The sequence below is a fragment of the Ambystoma mexicanum genome, chromosome 6q (assembly GCF_040938575.1).
Source record: "Ambystoma mexicanum isolate Mex_15411 chromosome 6q, UKY_AmexF1_1, whole genome shotgun sequence".
In the NCBI taxonomy this organism is placed as follows: domain Eukaryota; kingdom Metazoa; phylum Chordata; class Amphibia; order Caudata; family Ambystomatidae; genus Ambystoma; species Ambystoma mexicanum.
The window spans coordinates 341,566,369-341,580,826 of NC_090937.1; the positions used below are offsets into that span (position 1 = coordinate 341,566,369).

Here is a 14,458-nt window from a genome sequence, read left to right on the forward strand (position 1 = left end):
GGTCTCCATTCGTCACCAAATATTTAATCATATTTGCTACAGGTGAGATTCCGACATCCTGGAAGCAGTCCATCATAATACCCATCTTCAAGAAAGGCAATAGATATATTGCAACATATCGTCCTATTGCCTTACTAGACTGCCCGGGGAAAATATTTGCTCGAATCATTCTGAATAAATTCTTCATGGCTGGACTCAAATAATCTCTGTGATCCAATTCAAACAGGTTTTCTTCCAGTATCATTTCCCCCATGTACAACAGCGCCAACAACCTCTTTATATTGCCTTCATAGACTTTCGAATGGCGTTCGATGAAAAATGTCCCTGGTTCATCTTAAAATGGCTCATTGATTTACACTCAAACACCTCAATTCAAATCAAATTGTCCAGCAAAGGCCTACTGTCATATTCAATCCAGGTTGCATGTGGCTTAAAGCAGGGTTCTTTACTAGCGTCTACCATGTTTAATTTTTTTATTTCAGATATGAGTTAGTTTTGAGACAATCGTTACAGATTCCCCAAAAATAATGGCGTCTTTGTAAAATGTTTGCTTTACGCAGACGATATGGTTCTTTTCTCAAAAAACCCCAAGGGGCTACAGGCTCTTTTGAGTGCTCTTGACAGATACACCAAGAAAAATTGCATTTCATTTAATTTGACAAAAATTATGCAATTTGGTAAGCGGAAACAACGTATTGCCACATCAGTGGCCCCTCCAAAATACCAATCTAGCCTCAGTAACATCATATATATATATATATATATATATATATATATATATATATATATATATACACACACACACACACACACACAACCAACTGCCCTAGTCTGAATGCAAATCATCAACATGTAAGGCAAAAATTAATAACTGCCATTTCTCAAATTCGTCTAATCAAAACAAAATATTGTAAATTTTCAATAACCCTCATGATTGTATATTATAAACAGAAACTCACCCCAGTCATTTTGTATGGCACTGAGGCGTTTCCAGGCAAATCATATCAATACTGGGCAATTCTAGAAGGATGCTATTGGAAGCAAACTTTAAATCTACCTCTATCAGAACCAATATGTATTCTCAGACATGAACTTGAGTTATTATCACTTTATGCAATATACAAACGGAAAGTTTGTTCATTTAATCGCAAATGTGTAATGGGTATTAATCAACCTGCCCTTTTGGGCATTATATCTGAATATCTCTCAAGATCAACTGATACATTTGCAGTTACCTGGAGAGACCTGGCTAAAAAATGCATCAATGCAGACATCTCCCAAACACTACTGATCGAAAATCCGGACAAGGCCAAAAGGCGTCTTTGGGAAAATGACTGGATTAAAACCAGATCTGCGTGTTTCTTATATAATACATTTCTGGCTAATCCATTTACTCTCAAACGATATGGCGAAACAGAGTTATCTAATCATGTTTCCTACATCATGCCAGCAAAATGATTTTCTGCGATCTTCGTCTGAATATCGGACCTACAAAGGAAATCCTATGTGTTCGTAAAATTCTACCACTTACTAAGATATATTGTCGATTTTGTAAAATGGCACCGGAAACGATGATGCATTTATGTGTAGAATGCTCAATATGGTTGTCTCAGCGCATATCACATTTTGACCATTTATTTACTGGGTTCCCTATTATAACCAGCACAAGACTCTGTAGTGTTAAATAACAGCTCCCAATGAGGACCATTAGATATGCAATACTTAATTTTCTTAATATTTTAGATTTGTTGAACAACCCACCAATCAAATGCCATTTATAATTATAATAGACTGAGCATATCTCAAGCTAGATGCTGTACTGCAGTAATTCATGTTTATTTTTCTCTTTTATTCATTGAATTCATTTTGTATATTATTTACTTATTGATGATTTTAGACTATTTCTTGTGTCAAGTAATTAGCAACTTGTTTCTCTAACCTTTATGTTTTATTTTCAGCAAATGTTATTAACCATGTACATTTTAATTATATTCTGTTGGTATACATTTTAGTTTAAAAAAAAAAGTTTTCTTGATTAAACCAACTTATAATAAAATAAAAATGTTACAATCCATACATAGTTCTATGGAGTTTGTGAATTAGGGTACATAGCATTTTATCAATAGATATTCAAGATTGAAAGTTTACAATGTGAAGTGGGGGTTGAAAGTGTGGAAATGTTGAGGCAGAGGATTACTGAAGCAACATATTGGAGGCAGATAAAGGGAGAGTTCTGCTTTAACATTACAGCAGGTCAAATGAAATCGTTTTTTTCAATCATTGTTTGTGACACAATCAGAAACAAACTAAAGAATCTGGCATATTGGATGTGGAAAGGTGGACAGATAGAGGCACTAAGCTATGTTAGGTTAACGCTTGCATACTCTGCATAAAGTCTTGGCGTGGATACAAAAGACCAAATGCTCTTGGGTTTTAGTTTATTCAAGGGCCTAGAAACATGGTTGGACAAGACTTGATAAAACTGCATCTTTCACAGGCTCCTGCATGCAGGTCATGTGGGCTAATGCCCAGGAAGAGGGTTGGGACGGTCTTGTCCCAATCCACACCACTGATGCCAGTATGCCCGGTAGGCCTGAATGACTGGAACCACAGTGGGCCATGATTGGCCCACGCCTGGCATGCAAGCATGAGAGCAGATGTTCCATTGGCCATCTGAGATTTAAGCACGAAACGAATCTTGGATAAGAGAAGGGGATCTGCATCCATTCCAGGTCGATTAACTGAAGTTCACACCGAACTACCGAAGGAGACAAGTATCCTCAACGAAAGAGGAGGCTCGAGGAATTGCCGGAGACATGCTAGGAAGGTTTGGCACCCTGCTGTTGTCCCCTCGGAACCCTGCTTTTTGCATCGTACAAGAAGGCCTGCAAGAGCGTTTCGTCCCTTTGGAGAGTGGGAACAACTACTCTCGGCACCTCCTGCTTACCCTCGCAAAGAACCCCTTATGAAGTGTCCTGGGCCATCCAGTGAACTGCCCAGCTCGAACATGGGGTACCACACAGGAACGCTGCTGTCCCGAGTTGAGACTTTAGGAATCGCTTACTTGCGGTCCTGGGCCATCTCCCACCAAAACTCGTTGCCCTAGCTCCTCTGGGTCGCGATTTATTAGAGTGCGCCATGCCGCAAGCATTTGCTGTCCGTGTTGCCACGCTGTGCCAACTGTCGCTGTAAATGCCTGCAGACCTATCCCGCTACGGAAGATCGCCCCGCAGCCGATGAGAGCTGGAGCGTCGTGTAAATGCATGGGTGAAACCTAAGAGCAAAGTGGACTAGGCTGGCAAAGATTGGTCCGGACTGCATCGAGAGTCGATGAGTTCTTGCCGGTGGCCCGCTAGCACAGTCATCTGTTTTTACGCACCAGAATCACTTAAAGGGACTTGCCTTAGCTGGGCTAACCTGTGCTCCCCAGTTATTCCCAAACTATCTGCAAGGGTAGACCCTCCTCAAGGAGTAGGTCAACCCTATTATCGCCTTAACCCTCTTCCTGAGCAGCTACATCTCCCGGAAGAGAACCAGCTTTTCGCATGACCGCGTGTTAACTCACTGCTACACTTCGAGTATAAGGCTCCTCACTTCTTGGGGCTCGATTACATATATTAGGGATGGACTATGAATAACTGCCAAATGCGATCTCTGTGTTGAGTTTACCCCTTTCTGTTGCAGGTTGTGTTTATTTTCTCCCCTTTCATCAGCATGTATGTATGTTACATAGTGAATAAGCATGTTTGGTAACTGTTTTGATACTGTGGTTTAATAGTGTTTTGTTATAAAGGCCTAGAAACACATTTATTTTTCATATACATATGTCCAAGAATAATCTGTGGAGTTTTACTGTGTGTGCTCTTTGTGGGCTTCCAATCACTTTCGCCTCTTCTGAGACTTAGTCTTCACCATCTGCCAAGCTACCGCAGATTGGTCTGGTTTGTCTAGAAGGTTCCCCTGTTCCACTAAACTAGGACGGCCTCCTTCTGCCCACCAGGTCAGAGTTTAGAAATCCATCTCAACAAGGTCCATGTAATAAGACATAGGAAAAACATCAAGAGCCATTAAGCTTAAAATTACAGAACACAAATCCAGGATTCGAACAAAGTGATTAACTTCTCCCTTAGTTGCCCATTTTCTGGAAGAAAATCATGGACCCGAAGAATTTAAAAATGGTGGGCAATAGATACAGTATGGGGCAATGACAGCGTTTAGACTCTTCCAAAGATAAACATTGAACACAGAACAACTTTAATGGGCTAAATAACCAAGAGGAATGGCATCAGAGCATAGAATTTCCCATATTGCACATGTTACTTGTTTGGAGAAGGCATTTGTTACAAAGTTGGTGAGGAACCTTAGATAGATACAGGACTTATGCTAGGATGACCATAGGAGCACTGGTACAAGTAGTTTCTCTGTGTGCCTACATGGAATTTTCCACACACATAAAAAGGTTGGTACCCACATTTAATAGGATTATATGAACACGGTATGTAGGGTTTGTTTTTAGCACATTTGTGAGGGACAGAGTACTTCAGCGTTCTGGAGTGAGCAGCGTAGATTCATGCTGCAAGGACAGATGGCAGATATAATATGACATCTATGGTCCTCTACAAGTTATGTATCAGTTTAAGTGGTACGTCACATTAAAAAACAGTGGTATTGGCAGCATTTAATGTGGAAGGGAGCTAAGCAGCTCCACGTTTAAATACCAGCATTTTATTGGCACGGTTTAGGCGGATAATACATTAACCGTGCTGTATAGTGTTCTGGCGCGAGTTAAGGTGTCTGTTGCGCTTACATTTGGTTGCAAAAAAATAGCAAATAATGATGATTGCAGCCTATGCAGAGTCTTTTGTAAACGCTCTGAAAACGAAAGGAAAATAAATGAAAACTATCCCTCTGAGATTTTCAAGTAGGTTGAGAATGTTCCATTAAAATTAAGGTGTACGGAATGGACTGGCAGAATAAAGGATGCAGAGACATTTCAAAATGGTGCCCGCTATTACGTGCCTTTTCATACTACATTACTGTTATGAGTGTTCGTCCTCCTAAAACATGGAATCCTGACACTTATTACCACGTTTCAAACTATCTGGCGTTTTCTTGTCCCGAGAAACGCTGAGAGGGACGTTTGAAGTTGAGGAACATGCAAGTTCAATATTTGCGGTGCAAAACAGCATTTGTGGCTAATAGGATTAAGAAACAGCAAATAAAACTTTAAATATATTTGATGGATTCTAAGGGGTCTACAATTTGGTTTTACACACTATCGTATGTCTGTCTCATGAATCTCCAAAGTTTAGACAAATGAGTTGCTGAGAGGAATTGAAGTCGGAGGAATAATGAACATGCCTCACTGCCAGACGAATTATGGCTATGGTAGAGGTTGGTGATCTAGTTGTAGCCGTGTCGGGGAATACATGTTTTTTTTTTTACACAATATCACATATGCGAATTAGAGGTTAAGACCCTATTTTGCATCATGTTGTTCCAGGTATGTTTTCCTGCAATTGTGATTGAAGACCGCTGTTCCCCACTATGCAATCAATAACGAGCATATGGTAAATGCTCTATAATGAGAATAATGGGAGAAAATAACAGGGTGGTGGGCAGTGGACAGGAGGTTTGGGTTGTAATGGATTATTTGTGTGTTTATGTCATTTTAGAATTCATAGAGATCTCATAGAATGGTGTAAAAGGATTAGAAATACAGAAGGATCATCCAATGTTACTAGTTCTTTCCTCAGGACGTAAATGTATTGAACTAGTTGTTTTACCGTCGAAACTAAGAGATATGGACATTTATAGATTAAGAATTGAGGAGCTTGTCCATTTGTATTTGGGCTCCTCCAAATTACCGATGAAACATTGAGAATGGGTTGAGATTATTTTGATGAATAATGTTGGTTGCAACCATGTATGTGTACATTGGCATAATGTTTGATACCTTCGGTCCTCATTTAAGACCGGTGACATACATGACTTGCATATTTGCACAATGTATACTTTCAAATGTGCACATTTGTAAAGAGGTTTTTTGGTGCCTTGGCACACATTGATCGTTTTGTATATGAATTATAGATACATATTAAGTTAATTGTTATTCTGCATTTGCCTGCCACAGTCCTCTACTACTTGAGCCACAACTGAATCAGATTTATTTTGTACCGTGAGGCATCACTTTCTGTGGTTTATTACAAGTTTTAGACACAGCATTGGATTGAAAGAAGCCTAAAACATGATACAGCAGCAAATGGTGAACCACCCAGACTTGAGACCCTTGCGCAGTGGGAAATTTAACAGTACATGGTGGAACACCTATGTTGAGTATCAACAGCACATGCCAAAACACATAGGTTTGGGACACCCAAGTAGTATATTTCAGACCCAACACCACATTAACGCCCAAACGTAGGACACGCAAGCAGTGGGGTGGAAACTCCTAAACTTGAGACTCTACAGTGCACAAAGAAACGTACAAACCCAAGGCTCAGCAGTACACAGTGCAACACCCAAGGATGGGAAACCTGAGCAGCGGGAGAAGCGCCCAAACCTGAGAATCAACACTACCACACAGTGGAACACCAGACACTGGGAAACTTGAGCAGTGGTAGAAAATTCCTACATTCGGGCTACCTAAGCAGTGGGAGAAAGGGCTTAAACCTGAGAATCAATAGCACATGCAGAAATGCCTACATTTGAGATCCCACAGTAGATGGTGGAACACCCGATATTGGGACACTTGAACAGTGGGAGAAACTGCCCAAATTCAGGCTACCTAAGCAGTGGGAGAAAAACACCCCAACTTGAGAACCAACAGTACATGCAGAAATGCCTAAATTTGAGATACATGATCGGAAACTTAAACACAGGTGTGCAATGTTAAGTAGGGTAGGGCTTTACTGGAATATAGTAATTGCTGTACTCCCGACCCAAACCACCCTTACCTTACCAGTCGCTGCTGGTTGACGGTGGCATGCTTCTCAGACAAACACAGGCAAACGCGGACTGGAGCTGCTTCTTCGGGAGCTGCCCTTTGCATTGGGGCCCTTAAAGGGCTGCCAGGCAGAGGCTGTCCAGAGTGGGTGTTTGAAAAGGACTGACTAAGCTAGGATTGCGGGTGGTGGAACGAGGAAGCATGGAAGCGGGCTGAGGTGTAGGCAGGCAGGGGTTTTCGAGCACCAGAGTGCAGGGAATTTTAAAAATAAATACAGATGGCCAGCTGGGAGTCGCGTAATGCATGCCACCACTCACCTGGGTCACAGCACCCAAAAGCTTGCATGCGAGTGGACTAGTTCCCTGTGGGAAATGCTAAAGCCTGGCTAGGCCAATCTGATTGCATGTGGGCGCGGCGGGACGAGAAAGCATGCAAGTGGGTTGCGGTGAAAAGTGCGCCTGGCTCGCATGCGAGACGACTAGTTCCCAATGGGAAATGCTAAGGCCCGACTAGGATAATCGGATTGCAAGGGATGAGGGTGGAGGTGGAGGGAAAAAAGAACCCGGCTGAGTTGATAACGTGGAGGGGGTCTTGAGCACCGGATATGGTGAAACCGTGAAACCACTGCAAGTGTGCGGACTACGATGCCTGCGCTACTCTCTTCAGAGGGATCCTGGGCTCAATCACAGAGCTCAGAGGGCGAGCAGGAGACAGGAACGAGAGGCTAAACCAAGAAGCAGATGGGAAGGGTTGACAAAGAAAGCAGAATGGCGTGCAAGCGATGGATTCACATTTTTAAAAGCCCAAAATTCTATTTGAATTGCTCCCATGGTCTGAGCACCCCACCTTAGTCAGCAGACATGCCTGAGGTGTGTCTCCCATTAACCAGTCTTCTAGATAAGGATACACTGGAAGGGATTTTCGGTGAAGGTGGGCCGCCACCACTGCTAGAACCCTGGTGAATACTCTTGGCGATGAGGCTAGGCCGAATGGAAGCACCTTGTAATGATAATGAGTGTCCCCCACTTCTTGTGCACTAGCCAACTTTGAAATATTAAAGTATGCATCTTTCATGTCTAGTGTTGCCATATAATTCCCCCATTTGAAAAGAAGGATTACCTCCTTCAGTGTAGTCATCCCAAATTTTTGTGGCTCGACATACATTGCAGGATGCAGATTTAAAACAGGGCAAATGGTTAATTCCTTTTTGGGTACAAGGAAGTACACTGAATAAATACCCTTCTTTACCTAGAAAGGGGACAAATTGTATGGCTCCTTTCTGTAGTAATGTCTCAACATACGCTTGCAGGATGAGTTGATGTTCTTGCAACATCATACATTACTTGCCATAATCATATTTCTGATGCATGTATCTGCCCAGATTCACATTCCCCGCATAGGTAGACATCCAGCGGCAGGTGCTGATCATTGCACTTATCCTCAAAGTTCGAAAAGGGACGTCGACTGGGCGTACAAGCATCCAGACCACCCCCCAGTGCTTGGAAAATGAACATTAATCACTTCATCAAAACTACAAATGTGAAAAAAACCTCTCCGGGGTGGGCCTAGAGACTGTTTCATATTGGACACACTAGCAGAAAGGGTTACTAAGCAACCATGGCAAGAAACAATGAGTGGAAACCAACCTTGTGGCATGGCAGCCACAGCTATCGAGTAGACTGAATGCAGCGATTATAACGAGAGAAAATAAAATGAAAAGAAAACGAACAAACATACATGGGGCAGGGAGGTAAATGTTTAAATGGGGTCTGGGGCTGTGTGTGGTGGGTGGAGTTAGGTGGAGCGCTTCCACCCCACACCCAGTTACATTTTTTTAATTTGTTATTTCATTTGTTAGTATTTCATTGGTTAAAAATCACATTTAACCCGAGTAGACTACATACTTCTCACAGTCATTTTAAAATGGATGGGGCAGTGCCTCTTCACCCTGGGGTTATGTAGATTCAGCACCTACTCACTAGACAACCTAGTACAGCACTACATACAAGGTATCTGCATGATAAAGCCTCAGCACGACAGTGCAAATCAAAGAACCATGTGAATGTTGTATAAGAAGCCTAGCATGAAAAATATTTGGTCACCAATGAGTCCCTCCGGGTCTGCTGATTGTTGATGTCGATTTGTGTAGGGGTTCCACTGATGTAATAAAGTGTGGTATAAATTCTCTTAGTACCATTGAGTTTTTACAGGACTTAGTCAAATAGTATTTACTAAGAAATAGCAAAGTGCCGGGGTTTCCCCTGAAAATGTAAATTTAATGCCCTCAAAAAATGTAAAAAGCTCTGGCCTCTTCAAAGGCTGGTCAGATCACACAAGCCCAACCGAGCTTGCCTGGCATCTGGTGCAAGTCACCTATAGTTTAAAAAAAAAAAAACTATCAATCATAATTCAATCCAAGAACGCCCTGTAGTAAGATACTATACACCCATTGATATTTTGATTTTAGGGAGGAGATTTTAAACTTAAAATTGGGTAGTGGTCCATTAATTCATGAGGTAGGCCTTAAGGTATAGTCCCAGATATACCGAGGGTTGTTATGCTGCATCCATACTGCATATCTAAATTCCTCTGGGAAGGGGGCACGATAACTGCCAATGGAATAGTGCTGCCTGTTATACCGGGTAATGTTACTCTGAAAGGCTCTGGTTTTGCATCTACAATACATGAATTTATATTGAAAGTATGCAATGAGATCTCTGGAGGTTTTTCATCGGCCATGCTGCGCTATCACTTCAATTTGTATGGGTGTACGAATGCCTCAGACTTGTGTCAAATGCCTAATGTAGCACCGAATATGGGTAGAGCACTTAACTGGGCTAAAACATTACTCATGCTATAATTGGAGAGATGCCCTAGATGAGTGGTCTTCAAACTGTGGGGCTGGCCTCTATAGGGGTGCCCAAAGGGTGGACTCAACGCTCTTCAAAAAGGGAGTATGAAGACTGCTTTCAATAGAAAATATAAGCAGATATGGCATCTGGAGGGGCCCGGCGACACTATTTTTACTAGGGGAGAGTGGGGGGAAAATCGACAATGTGTTTACTCATGGGGGGGCTCCACAAAAAAAGGTTTGAATACAACTGCCCAAGATTAAATGTTGTTTGGTCTGGGGAGAATTGTAATTCTATCTCATTAAACTGAAAAATTTCTGGAGATTGCTGGCCATCACTTAAGATCCTAATCTTTAAAAGTAAAGAATAGAGCTTTTATTAGCATGGGCTGGTTCTCACGTGATTTTAAGTTAGCAAAAACGGGCTCTAATACCCTTAAAAGAATTCCACTTAACTCGGATGAAATGAAAGCAGGGAGGTATGCGTATAAGAATACAAGTGAGGGTGCAAAAAAAAACCAAAATAAATAAATAAAAGACACGTGCAAAGAGGAAGGTGAAGGAACTAGAAGATGCAGCGTTACTGAATAAATCTTGCACATTTTGGCTACTTGCGTCATGCGCACATGCTAAGCATTTTGACACATATAGGAATCTAACATTAGTCCTCCGGTCTGGATAGAGTATTTTGATGAGGTCAACTCTATGGATGAATTAAACAGCGAATTTACTTCTCATCCAACACATTATCCACAGTTTATTAAGCAGAGTTTAGATGCAGAGTTTACATTGAGGGATGTCACTGAAGCGGTTATTCCACAAGCAGCTCAAAAGCCTTGGCTCCCATGCAATCCCTGTTGATCTGTTTAAGTAAAATTTAGAGAACTTTGGGATCTTTTTTTATTGAATGTTTTAATGCTATTAGGGCTGCAGGACAAATGCCCACGAGCTGTAGAAGAGCCCTCGTTGTATAAAAAGGTGATTGTGCCATCCCGTAATCAAACAACCCCCGTAATCATACCGCCCAATCTCGCTACTAGATACAGGAAAATTGGTATGTGCAGGCTCAGAGAGTGGGCTTCAGCCCCGGGGATATTAATAGAATCACAGAGACAACTGATTGCGGGGCCAAATACTATTTGTATAAAGCACCAATATATTTGGCCTTTATCCATCACCCCTCTGCATCAATATGAATAGGGCTAGGCTCTGGGCGGTGATAGAAGATTTAAAGATATTGCTGCACCTTTCATTTATATTAAAGCTCATGAATCATGACACTCAGGTTACCATTCATCATGAATCTGCCAGCAAGTGTACCGATTACTTCATCATAGTTAGGGATGTGAAACGGGTGTGTCTTGGATCAACCTTTATACTAATGCTTTAGAGAGAGTTGAAGACTTCACTCAGGCTCTCATATATACTGATGTTATGGGATAAAGAGATCTGAAGGTTAATTATACAAAATGCAAGGAGATAAAGGGGCAAAAAAGGACCCTTCCTCTTTTATGCAGAACAATGTCACACTGGAACATGTGGACTTATCTGGTATTGGCAGTTTAAAATAAATGGCGTGGGTGGGATCATAGCCACAAACAACTGGATAGGATTGCATCACGCAGTGGCAGGTCTCAAATAACGTCCTTCAGATTTTACTTTTTTGCGGATTAGCCGAGTGTATACCTAGAGATTCCCCCTTCCTTCCCAAAGTTTCATTTGTCCATATTGCTGGCTCATAGAGAAAGATATAACACACTATGCGTTGATGCAAGATATAAGCCAAGATCAGAAAGAAGACCCATAGGACAGCCAAGTCTGCTTTATACTATTTATATCGTGGTTTTATCAGTAATATGAAAAAGGTACCTTTGCATTGCTCCGAGGTTGAGAAATGTTTGCATAGTTAGGACACAAATTCTATAACGATCATTTTAAAACTTATGTGATGTACTATATTTGAGTCAATTTTAATCTCACTGCTAGTGTGTACTTGTCCCTGTTTTTGAAGTACTTTTAAGGCTTGCGCCGAATGAAGTTTTAGGCCTGACTCAGGTCTGCATATAAGCGGGACATAAATCTATAAAATCACCCCAACCACTGAGAGAAACTCCTCTGAATTTAACCATATCAAAAGACAAGTTCACCAAGATGCCCCAATATCTGGGGACGACGTGACATATGACATCACGTACTGGGGAGATGAGATGGGCCCGTAACTGGGCGGGGGGGGGGGTGAATACCGATACAGTGGATGGGATAGGAGGGGCTGGACAGGGCACCCCAACAACTTGGGGGCACTGTTAAGAAGGATGCAAACAGTTCGTTATTTGCTATTTATCATGCAATAAAAAGTTCTCTGCACACAGTTATTCGGTTCAAACTGTTCACCACTACTGCATGTTTTTCAAGCAATCTGGGCCAGCCACGCACTGTTTAACAAATTGACACTGGGCTCAATCTAGCGAGCACAAAACATATCCAAAGACACCACCGAGAAAGAGTCGTTCTCTGTGACACTGTTCAATGAGCTAGGCGGCCTCTCCTATTGGTAGAGGGCCGGGCCTGTAGAAACTGCCTCCACAGTCTCACCGCATATCGATCCCAAAATCGTATTAGCTGCCTCCTCGTAGACCCGAATTACATTGTGAGCCGCGCTCTTTTCATAAACAGACATTTGGGATGACCATGCAGTTCCAGCACCGCGCCTGCTGCTATCCACCAAGGGAACACACCTGTTAGAACTACCTAACCTACATGCTTACATTTCTCAACTTTTTAGCATCTTCACCCTCCTGAAGAAAAAAAAAACACCTCAATAAAAGGCAAAGGGGGTGGGGGGGAGAATTACTTTACATGTAGATTTAACAAACCTAAGGTGTTATTGTTTATGAGCTGCAGTGTCAATTCTGGGCTATGTTTAAAGTTGGCCGTGGTGAGCTTATACTCAGCCGTGCATCGAGTTGGACTCGGGAGTCGGAACACCCCACAAGATAGAGCCTATCCCAAGACTTGTAACCGATCTGTCATGTTAAAAAAACATTAAGAAGCCTTCTGCACTTTTCTAGTGGGCGGCGTCACTTTGACGGGGGCCCCAGGTTGTGGTCTTACCCCCTCCCTTCGCTATCCTTACCGTTTGTTCGGGGTCGATGTCGATCTTGAAAGTCTGCTGCTGCAGGGTCTTCAGTGTGATCTGCATAGCGCCACCTTTCCAGGGATCCCTTGCCACTGCCCCCGCACTGACCCGCCTGCCCCAGCCGCTCCGCCTCTAACTGTGTGAGCTGCGGGTCTGAGCTGCGCGCGCTGCTGGGTCGCTATCTCATGGCCTTCCGCCACCCGTCGCCATCATGACTCGCTTTGGGAATCCTGAGAAACTGGTTTAGGATGGGAGGCCGCTGGAGAGAAGCGCATGCGCAAACCAACACCACCACTCTCAAACCAGAAGGATTTTTTTTGTCGACAGAGAAGATAGACTGCAACGACTCCCGTGTCTGCCGCTGTTTAGGTTGTCCTCTTTCATTAGAAAGACTTAGCCATTATTAAACTGAAAAAGGAAGACTTACCCATTAGCGCATGCTCACTGTCACTGAGCGTCGCCTGTCGCAAAATACGCCAACACGTTTACTACTACTGTTCCACCAGCTTGCTTCTTTTTCTGTGTTCAAACGATTTTTTATTAATTAAAAAAAAAAATCACCAAGCGTGAGCAATTGAAAAGCATAAATAGTATTAACATGTTAAACAAAATAGCGGCTTCGTAGAACATTACAGCTACCAAGTGAAAACACATCTGTACAAAGAGTATCAGGTTATCAGATTGCTGCACAGATGACATGTATGACCTAAATGCGGAAACTGATCAGTTGAATTTGAAATATTGACTGCACCTTCCAGCAGTATTTATTAGTGTACGATATCAGAGGCAGAGCATGTGTGCAGCCGAGTTTTGTGAAACCATATAATGACGTAACTTATTGATGAAAACCAACATAGCTTATTTATTTATTTATTGGGTATTTATAATGCGCCTTTACAGCAAATAAGCGCAACAAGGCAAAAGGGGTGGGCAGGGAAGAAAAACAAAATACGATCCTAATAGGCTTTGTGTCATTCGGATTGTGCAAGTGCAGTAAGAAGTGCAGGGGAGTGGGGAGGATGGGTAATGGTCAGAGCGGAATGCGCTAATGAGGGAAGGGAAGTGCAGGTCAGAGTAGCGTGCAATTGCTGAGGGGGATTTGGGGGGGAAGAGGACCCCAGGGCTAAGCGAGTGCTGAGGCCAGGCCAGTATTGTGGAGCCGGCGGCGGTCACACAGCCGGCCTCACAGGTGCTGGGGACCCAGCACCACGTTGGTGTGCCTGGGTCACCCAGACTTACTGGTGTTGCAGGGTAGGACCCTGTGAGGCCGTTGGGACACAGCCTGGGTGCCAGAGCATCTTGGATGGCGGTAGCATCCTGGATGGTGGTTGCGTGAGCTGCATACATGCCAACCCTCCCGTCTAAGCGGGAGACTCCTGACTTTTCGTGAAAAAAATATTGCTATTTTTCAAGTTCTCCCGCCTAAAATACTTCTAGTCCCCATGCATCTTATGCATTCCCGACTTTTTCTGATGAAATCTCCCGCCCAGGTGAGTCGGAATGTTGGCATGTCTGGGGCTGGACT

The 14,458-nt window shown here is 42.8% G+C and overlaps 1 protein-coding gene across 2 annotated transcripts in view; it reads right to left on the bottom strand.

The window, feature by feature from the left end:
* The window catches only part of RAD23B (RAD23 homolog B, nucleotide excision repair protein), a 452,986-nt gene extending 439,657 nt beyond the window's left edge, over window positions 1-13,329 (bottom strand). Inside the window, exon 1 of one of the 2 annotated variants that reach the window (XM_069630819.1) lies at window positions 12,931-13,329. In XM_069630819.1, the coding sequence (XP_069486920.1) occupies window positions 12,931-12,996 (66 nt within the window). In that variant the 5' untranslated portion in view covers window positions 12,997-13,329. The remainder of the gene's footprint in view (window positions 1-12,930) is intronic. The other variant, XM_069630820.1, reaches the window with a different exon arrangement.
* Between the last annotated feature and the right edge of the window lie 1,129 nt (window positions 13,330-14,458).